General features: G+C 39.5%; 1 protein-coding gene and 1 pseudogene across 1 annotated transcript; both read left to right on the top strand.

Annotated features, from left to right (window-relative positions):
* The first annotated feature begins 319 nt into the window (after positions 1 to 319).
* On the top strand, positions 320 to 1,891 carry LOC107160262 (zinc finger protein 420-like). The gene is given in 1 exon segment (XM_015506934.1): positions 320 to 1,891. A coding segment is annotated over 1 exon segment (1,572 nt).
* Positions 1,892 to 8,664: 6,773 nt separating this feature from the next.
* Positions 8,665 to 9,397, top strand: LOC107160288 (annotated as a pseudogene).
* Positions 9,398 to 9,840: the final 443 nt, after the last annotated feature.

The raw sequence follows: 9,840 nt of genomic DNA, 5'->3' as shown, positions 1-9,840 counted from the left end.
CATTTCTGAAGGAGGCTCATTCCAGGGAACACTGATAAATAGAATGACAGGGAACAGTCCCTGGGACTCTATGTTGTATGAGGCATGGAGGAGTGAGGGCCACTTAGAGAGATCTCCCAGACAAACAGCAATAATGCACAAGAGAAATTCCAGGGAGGACATTCCCAATGAATGCAGTGATTTCCAAGGAAGCTTCAGCCTCCAATCAGTTCCTGTTTCACAGCCAGGGATCCCTACATGAAAAAGTTTTGGCACAGGTGACACACATGTAGGGAGCCTAGGCCCAAATTTAGACCTGATTACTTAGCAGGGCTTCTGTATGGATAAGAAACCTTGGCAGTGTACCCAACAAGGGAACTCCTTCCGGGACCATTCCACCTTGTTTGGCCTTCAGGAAAGTCACACTGGAGGCAAACCCTTTACATGCAAGGACTGTGGGAAGGCCTTCAGCCAGAGCTCTTCACTTACAAAGCATCAGAAGTCTCACACAGGAGAGAAACCCTTTAAATGTAGTGAGTGTGGAAAGGCCTTCAGCCAGAGCTCCTCGCTCAGTGACCACCAGAGAATCCACACGGGCGATAAGCCCTATGAGTGCCACGAGTGCGGGAAAACCTTCACCAAGAGCACCCACCTGACCCAGCACATGTGCATCCACAACGGGGAGAAGCCCTATGAGTGTGGCAAGTGTGGGAACGCTTTCCGCAGAAGCACACACCTGACCCAGCACCGCAGGACCCACACGGGAGAGAAGCCCTATGAGTGCCAGGAGTGCAGGAAGGCCTTTAAAGATGCCTCTTCCCTCAGTCATCACATGCTGATTCACCGGGGAGAAAAGCCCTAAAAGTGTCCTGACTGTGGGAAAGGCTTCAGCGGCCTCTCAGGGCTCGTACAGCACAAGAGAATTCACATGGGAGAGAAACCATACTCCTGTCCCAAGTGCAGGAAGGCCTTCAGCCAGAACTCATCCCTGATCAAACACCTGAGGTTTTACATGGGGGAACAGCCTTTTCAGTGCAGTGAGTGTGAGAAGGCCTTCAGCCAGAGCTCATTGCTCATCCACCACCAGACAGCTCACACCAAAGAGAAGCCCTTCCGATGCAAAGAGTGTGGCAAAGCATTTACCCAGAGCTCATCTCTCATCGACCACCAATGTATCCACACCGGAGAGAAGCTCTGTGGCTGTTCAGAGTGTGAGAAGGCCTTCAGCAAGAGCTCATCCCTTAACCAGCATCTGAGGACTCATACGGGCGAGAAGCCCTACAAGTGCCACGAGTGTGGGAAGGCCTTCACCAAGAGCATGCACCTGACCCAGCACATGTTCATCCACACTAGGGAGAAGCCCTATGAGTGTGGCGAGTGTGGGAAGACCCTCCACAGAAGCACGCACCTGACCCAGCACTGCAGGACCCACACTGGGGAGAGGCCCTACAAATGTGATGCATGTGGCAAGGCCTTCACAGACACCTTGTCCCTCTCTAGGCATCTCTTTGTCCATACTGGTGAGAAACCCTACAGATGTGATGAATGTGGAAAAGCCTTTAGTGGCCCCTCAGGGCTCATTCACCATCAAAGAACACACACAGGGGAGAAGCCGTATGAATGCACAGAATGTGGAAAAGCCTTTAGCAGAAGTGCATACCTTATCAAACATCGGGGAATTTACACTGGAGAGAAACCCCAAAATTGCAAAGAATGTGGGAAGGCCTTCAGCCAGAGCTCACACCTTACAAAGCACCTGAGGACACACACTGGAGACAAACTGTATATATGTAAACAATGTGAGAAGGCCTTCAGCCGGAATTCATCCCTTATGCATCATCAGAAAACTCATTCCACAGAACAGTCCTATGAATGTTGCAATTCCTTCAGTGAATCCACAGCCTTGGTTTAGCAGCAGAGTATTCACTCTGGAGAAAGAGCCTATAAATGAGTGGGAGTGCTCAATGATTCCGTTGCTTGTATGAACCACCACCAAGGAACATTTAACATCCCTTGTCACCCTGGGATGTGGTTAAGAAATGTTGGGGTCCTCCTCTTTGCCTAGGATTGAATAGGATACTGTGAGGGTAAGACACCATTGCAAATCTATCTTTCTCCCCTGTAATTTAGAGGAAATCCAGGGTTAAATCTTATTGGGGCTTTGAAATCAAAGATGGGTCTAAGTATAAATGTTGAGTATTAAAAATATTGTTTAAATATTAACATAAAACACAATTGGGAATTTTCATAGCATGATGATCTCATGTGTTATTATTATTGTTATTATTTACTTATGGGCCTCTGGAAAAGGCCCAAAGTGACAGACACTAGAAGGGGGGATACAGCTAGAGTGATGCTGACAGTGGATAGGGTTGTGTAGTGTGAAAGGGGCAGTAAGGAATGCTGAGAACTCTGGATAGAGGGGAGAGAAAGAGAAAAATATTAGAAGGTCATGTGGGGTCATCTGGTCTAGAAATTTTCAAATGTTTAAAGTTACATATTGTTTAGTAACTTTAAACATTTGATAAATTTTAGAAAAAAAATATATGTGGAATTCTTTGGTTACATGGCAAAGTTTTAAGTCAGTTAATACTTAAATGGGGATTGTAATAAGTTCATTGCGCTATATTTGTTCCATATCTAAGTAATAGTCAAATAGGTGTACCAACTTTCTTTTATTCCACATTTATTCCTATTAACTTGAACACAAAGAGATCAAATTTCACATCCATTAAAAATATGCCCTTTGAATAAATTCTTCTGTGATTGATGTCAAGTTGGATCTCTCTTTTACTTGGTGTCCAAAGCAATCCATTTTCTCCATAGTCAAGTGTCAACATAACATGTTACCAACTGTGTCTCTCCTGATGCCTCCCGTTTTTCCTTCTGAATTCATGCTTCATTTTGGCCCCCTACCAGATTTTCATTGCCAGAATTTAAAGAGATACCTGAAAGAGTTTGCCAATGACGTGCCTGTGCTGGGCTGCAGGTGGGAGCTGGGGGAAATGGGACTGATGCCAACACTCAAGAACTTGCCAATATACTTCAATGTTGAGAGAGCCTATAGGGTAATGAATGACAGAAAGGAGAACAGGAGTTCCTCTACCTTTGGATCTGTCAGTTTTGGTAAGAAGTGACAGTGCTTCTCAACTCATCTGGTGCTTCAGACTTACTTGGAGTAGCTTAATAAAAATTCACATTCCTGGGATCATTCTCAAGCTGCCAAATTAGAATCTTCAGGGCTAGGCCCACTCTCAGAAATATACTTTAAAAAAGGTCCCAGGGCAATTCTGCTGCACAACCATCAGAATACATACTGTGACAATGCCCATGCAGCCTTAAAGATATTTCATGTGGGGAAAAATGTGCATAATATTCTCTCTTTTGATTCTGCAGGAGTTTCCCTAGTAAATTTTCCTTTGGGTTTGTTTCATTCAGCTCTTACCCTGTTTCCAAGAAGAAAAATAAGAAAAGGGGAACTCAACATCTCTATGCCTCTTAGACAATCAGCTCCATATTTTCCTTCTTAATTCTGAGAAAAATATTTACTATTTTTTTCTATATGCAGTACACATGCTAAACTATCCAAACATCTCTTCTTTTTCTTCCTCAGAGAACTCCAATTTTGCCCAAGTATCTAACCTTTTCATAAGGCCATGGTTCTTAGGGGAGTCTCAGATCATCTTTAGCCTTAGAAGGTAGGTCCCCATCACTCTTTCCAACAATTGGCTTAGGCATGGAGACTTGAGGCATAGGGGAGGGGCCAGAGGAAGAATTCTTGTTCCTTACTCACAACTATATGTTACAAAGGACTATAGCAGTTGCCTCTTCACTGTGAAGGAAGCCAGTCAAAGACACACATGGCTCATTAATGGTTGTCAAACTGAAAGACAGAAAGAGCCTGGCTACTAATGACCTCAAAGGGCAACCACAACAATAATCCCAGAGCTCCTGCCTCAAGACCTTACGTGATGTGAAATAACAGACCTTACATATTTCTGGGACCACTGGGAAGTAGGCTTTTTTCTTTTTTGCTGCTGAAAGCCAAAGTATCTTGATCTCTTTTCTTAGGCACATCTATGTGTCATGCAGGCATTATACCAAGCGTATGGGAATTTTCCCATTTATTTTTCCTAACGACTCTGCCTCAGAAGGTACTCTCATTCCTATTTCATAGATGAGGAAATCAGTGTTCAGAATGGTACCATAAATTGCCAAAGCCACATGAGTAATAAGTGAGGGAACTTGGATTCAAATCCAGGTCAATAGGAACCCAGTTTCTTGACTCTTGTCCTGGTTAGCTCCAGTGACAGATTCCATGTCAGTGCCCTATGACTCCTCCCAGCCTTTGCTGGCCCTGAAAGCCCACCATGAATACTCAAGCTTCCAGAATACATCCTGTTCTTACTAGCTAGACTGTCCTATTACTAGCTGTATTAGCTTCTGAAGGATTGTCATAACAAGTCACCACATGCTCAGTGGCTTAAATAACACAAATTTATTCTCTTACAGTTTTAGAGGTCAGAGTTTAACATGGATCTTGCTGGGCTAAAATCAAAGTGTCAGCAGAGCTGTGTTCTTTATGGAGATAGAATCCATTTCCTTGCCTTTTGTAGATTCCAGAGACTACTTGCATTTTTTGACTCACGGCCCCTCTTTATATCTTCTAAGTCAAAGGTGTAGGATTTGCAAATTACACTCTGACTTTGCTTCCATCATCATACCCACTATTACTCTGACCCCTACCTTCCTCTTATAAGAACCTTTGTGATAATAATAGTTCCACATGGATAATCCAAGATAATTTCTTAATGATAACTGAAAAATCCCTTCTACCACATGGGGTAATATGTTCACAGGTTCATGGGATGGGAATGTGGACATCCTAGCAGGGGATGTCATTCTGTCTATCACACTAGTGTGCCTTGCCAGTACCCACAGATCCAACCTCTATGAACCCCACACACTTCTCTGGTGCTGATCCCTCTGCCCCCTACCTCCCTAATGTGACCTCTGATCTGGTAGAGAGTTCTTACTTAGGTCAGTGTTCTGACACCAACAGATTCTAATTAAAATTAGTTATCCTAATGTAAATACTACTTGAATGATTCTGTTTCTAGTACTAACTTAATATTCCAAGAATTTGGATGAGAAGAATCTACTTTTCTATTACCTATATTTAGCCAGTTGTTCAAATTACAAATAGTAAAATAGTCACATTGGTAACAATGATTATATTTGGTGTTAACATAGTATTTGCATAAAAAATAACCTCTATTTTTAAGACTTTCTAGATAACTAGTAATATTGGTACAAGGATTTACCTATAGTACCAATGTATTATTCCAAGAAGCAATAAAAACTTAGAGTTGAAAATGTTGTTTTTCAACTTCCTTTATTCAATCTGATTTTCTAGATATCAATAGTCATCTAATAAACTACTTACCTAGGTCCCACTAATTCCTTTCATAACCAGTGCATTAAGAAATCAGAAATAGGGGCTGAGATTGTAGCTCTTGTACTTGTGAGGTCCTGGGTTCAATCCTCAGCAACACATAAAAAATAAATAAATAAAGATATTGTATCCACCTACAACTAAAAAAAATTAAAAAAAAAATAAATCAGAAATAGGAATTCATCCCTGGGGAAACGGCAGTAGTACTCCAGCATTCTTACATTACCTATTAATGTAAATTGTGCATTGGGATGTCTATATAACTACTCTTTGGTCCCACAAGAGATGTTGAGTATTAGTTTCATTATTCTATCATGAACTGGGACTTTGTAAGAATGTGTATGACCTTTCCACTCTTCGACAATTCATCCTAATTTTATTTTCTATCAGAAAAGAGTCAACAGGGTGCTTCTCAAAGATACCAGCGCAACCACACCAGGACATTCCTTGTTCTGGTAGTGTCATTGCAGCTCTGACCTCCAAGGTCACAAGAGTTCTCTGACAGGACCTCTAGACTCACATAAAAAATCATCCATAATTTTGAACCCCATTGCTAAGGCCAATTCCTGTGCTGGCATCTCATTCATTGGCTGTGGTTGTGCAGGTTTGAAGTGCCACCTAAGTGGCATATAGGCCTCCCTGGGTCACAGAAACTCTGCCACAGCTCTGTGCTTGTGAGCCAACAAGTCCCCCCCCCCTCCACTGAATGATATTCTTTACCATGCCTTGGTTTAGCATCCCCCCAATCCACCCCCACATGCNATTTTATATTTAGAGAAAGGGTCTTGCTAAATTTCTCAGGGTCTCACTAAGTAGCAAAGGCTGTTTTTGAATTTATGATCTTCCTGCCTCAGCATCCTGAGCTTCTGGGATTACAGGTGTTCGCCATCACACCCAACCTGGCTTTACTTTAATACCTCTTTACACTCAATTTGCTAAAAATAGAAAGTTTTGCATGCATGCTTACAAAGTATATTGGTCTGTAGTTTTTTTTCTTTTGTTTTAGTTGTTAGTGGACCTTTAATTAATTAATTAATTAATTAATTATTTTTATGTGGTGCTGAGGATCAAACCCAGGGCCTCACACATGCCAGGCAAGTACTCTACCACTGAGCCAAAACCCCAGCCCCTATAATTTTCTTTATATGTAATGTTTTTGTATGATTTTGATATCAAGGTAATGCTGGTCTCATTGAGTTGGGAGAATTTCTTTCTCCTTACTTTCCTGGTAGAGTTTGTGTGATTTCTTGCTTTTATAGTTTGCAGAATTCTTCAGTGAAGGCATTTGAGCCTGAAGTTTTCTTAAGGGAAGATTTTAAACCATAGTCTTAATTATATGTATTATATATAACATATATATACATATATTTTTATATAGCAAATGCACACACATATATGGCTATTCAGATAGTTTTTTTTCTTTTTCAATGAGCTATGCTAATTATATTTTTTGAGGAATTTTAGCATTTAATTTGTCAAATTTGTTATCATAAAATGTACAAAATATTCTCATATTATTCATAATTATATCAGCAGGTTAATACTGACAGGTTGTGTTTTGTTTTTTTTTTTTCATGTGTGTATCTCTCTCCCACAGCTCTTCTTCTACCTATGTCATAATATGTAAACCAGAAAAATGGCAATTTTTTATTCTCTGTAATATATTTAGTTTTATTTATTGTCATTACAAATAATTATGCAGTATCCATTGTGTTCAATATAATGAATAGTTCATGCCACTTGCCCCTAAAAGGCTCACATAGCATGGGAAATGAAGAAAAATCTTACAAGAGTGAAACAAACAGAATGTTCTGAAAACCCAAGGGAGAGAGGGATACATTCTGATGCTATTTACAAATCATTATGGTATGGCCTTATCACACACATTATTTGTGTGTGTGTGTGTGTGTGTGTATTGTGTGTGTATACATATATATGCTGTTTTTTTATTAGTGCATTATAATAATACAAAATTCTGGGATTCATTGTGATATATTCGTACATTTAATTCTAAGAAATTTGAAATTTCTCCCTTGATTTATTCTGATTGATTTGTTGTTCAAAAGTGTATTGTTCATCAAGGACCTAGGCATTAGACCAGATACTCTGTGTCTACTAGAAGAATAAGCAGGCCCAACTCTCCATCATGTCAGCTTAGGAACTGAATTCCTCAACAAGACTCCTAAAGCACAAGAAATCAAATCAAGAATCAATAAATGAGATAGAATCAAACTAAAAAGCTTTTTCACAGCAAAGGAAACAATTAAGAATGTGAAGAGAGAGCCTACAGGATGGAAGAAAATCTTTGCCATGTGTACCTCAAATAGAGCATTAATCTTCAGGATATATAAAGAACTAAAAAAAATTAATATCAAAACCCCCAAATAACCCAATCAACAAACGGGCAAAGGAATTAATTGAACAGGCACTTCACAGAAGAAATACGAATAGTCAATAGACATATGAAAAAATGTTCAACATCTCTCCCAATTACAGAAATGCAAATTAAAACTACACTGAGATTCCTTCTCACTCCAGTCAGAATGGCAACAATAAAGAATACAAGCAACAATAAATGTTGGTGAGGATATTTATTTTTATGTGGTGCTGAGGATGGAACCCAGTACCTCACATATTCCAGGGAAGCACTCTACTACTGAGCCACAACCCAGCCCCCAAATAAGTATACTTTGAAAGCCCCAAAAGCTAAAAAATTTCATCAATAAACCTGCACTAAAAGAAATGCTGAAGGAAGTATTTCAATGTGAAGAAAAACAACAGTTCCCTAAAAAAGAGAAAAAGAAAGAAAAAATGATTCTTCTTTTTTAGAGGAAAGCCTTAATTTTTACCTTGAAATGTAGGATACTATTAACAGTAAACTTTCACATAAATATTAAATAATAGATATTTGTACTTAATTTATTGATAATAATATGACTTTTCTTACATTCATGTATATATTAAGTAGACAGTGAAAAGTTAAAGATATATATTGTAATCTCTAGAATGACCACTAAAAATGATGCAGTGTCATAAGCAAAAAGAAAACAGATGAATTCAAATTGAATTTTAAAAAATATTTTGTTAGCACAATCAGGGAATTATAAACTTGGAACAAAAAAAGAATAGACAGTAAAAGGATAGACCTAAATTCTACCTTATAAAAAATATATTCAGACTCTCTTCTTTGGTGCTGCCTATGGAGATGGCCACAATCTGTATTCGGCAGGATGGCTGCCCTCAGACCTTTTTGAAGCCTAAAATTGTCAAAAGGAGGACCAAGAAGTTCATCAGGCACCAGTCAGACTAATATGTCAAAATTAAGCGTAAATGGCGGAAACCCAGATGTATTGACAACTGCGTACAGAGAAGATTCAAGGGCCAGATATTTTTTTTAAAAATTTAAATTTATGTTTTATTCTAATTCGTTATATATGACAGTAGAATGCATTACAATTCATATTACACATATAGAGCAAAATTTTTCATATCTCTGATTGTATATAAAGTATATTCATACCATTTTTGGTATGAATGTACTTAGGGTAATAATGTCTATCTCATTCCACTGTCTTTTTTAACCCCGTGCTCCCTCCCTCCCCCTCCCGCCCCTCTGCCCTGTCTAGCGTACATCTACACCTCCCCATGCTTCCTCTCCCAACCCCACTATGAATCAGTCTGCTTATATCAGAGAAAACATTCAGTATTTGGTTTTGGGGGATTGTCAAGGGCCAGATCTTTATGCCCAACATAGGTTATGTGGAGCAACCAGAAAAGAAAGCACATGCTGTCCATTGGCTTCCAAAAGTTCTTCATCCACAATGTCAAGGAGGTAGAAGTGTTGCTCATGTGCAACAAATCTTACTGTGCTGAGATTGCAAAGCCATCATGGAAAGAGCAGCTCAATTGGTCACCAGAGTCAACAATCCTAATGCCAGGCTGCACAGTGAAGAAAATGAATAGACAGTTCATGTACATATTTTTTTGTTCTTAAATGAAACCACAAAAATAGCATTAAAAAGGTATATTCAGGGAGCTGGGGCTGTAGCTCAGTGGTAGAGCACTTGCCTAGCATGTGTGAGGCACTGGGTTTGATTCTTAGCACTACATATAAATAAGTAAGTAAATAAATAAAGGTCCATCAACAACTAAAAAAAAAGAGAGAGAGGTGCTGGAGGATTGCATTTCCTAAAGTTAGAAAGGTATATTCAGTATAAATTCACTGAACAGTGGGATGATTAGTAAAAGATGCATGATAAGCTGTGCAAATGAAAATATATGAAAGTGGGGAGCAGGGGGTTCAGCTTCGTGGTAGAACATTTGCTTAGCAGGCACAAGGTCCTGGGCTCAATCCCCAACATAACACACACACACACACACACACACACACACATACACACACACAC

Source organism: Marmota marmota, unplaced genomic scaffold (assembly GCF_001458135.2).
Source record: "Marmota marmota marmota unplaced genomic scaffold, marMar, whole genome shotgun sequence".
In the NCBI taxonomy this organism is placed as follows: Eukaryota; Metazoa; Chordata; class Mammalia; order Rodentia; family Sciuridae; genus Marmota; species Marmota marmota.
This window is presented reverse-complemented; position numbering and strand designations above follow the sequence as displayed.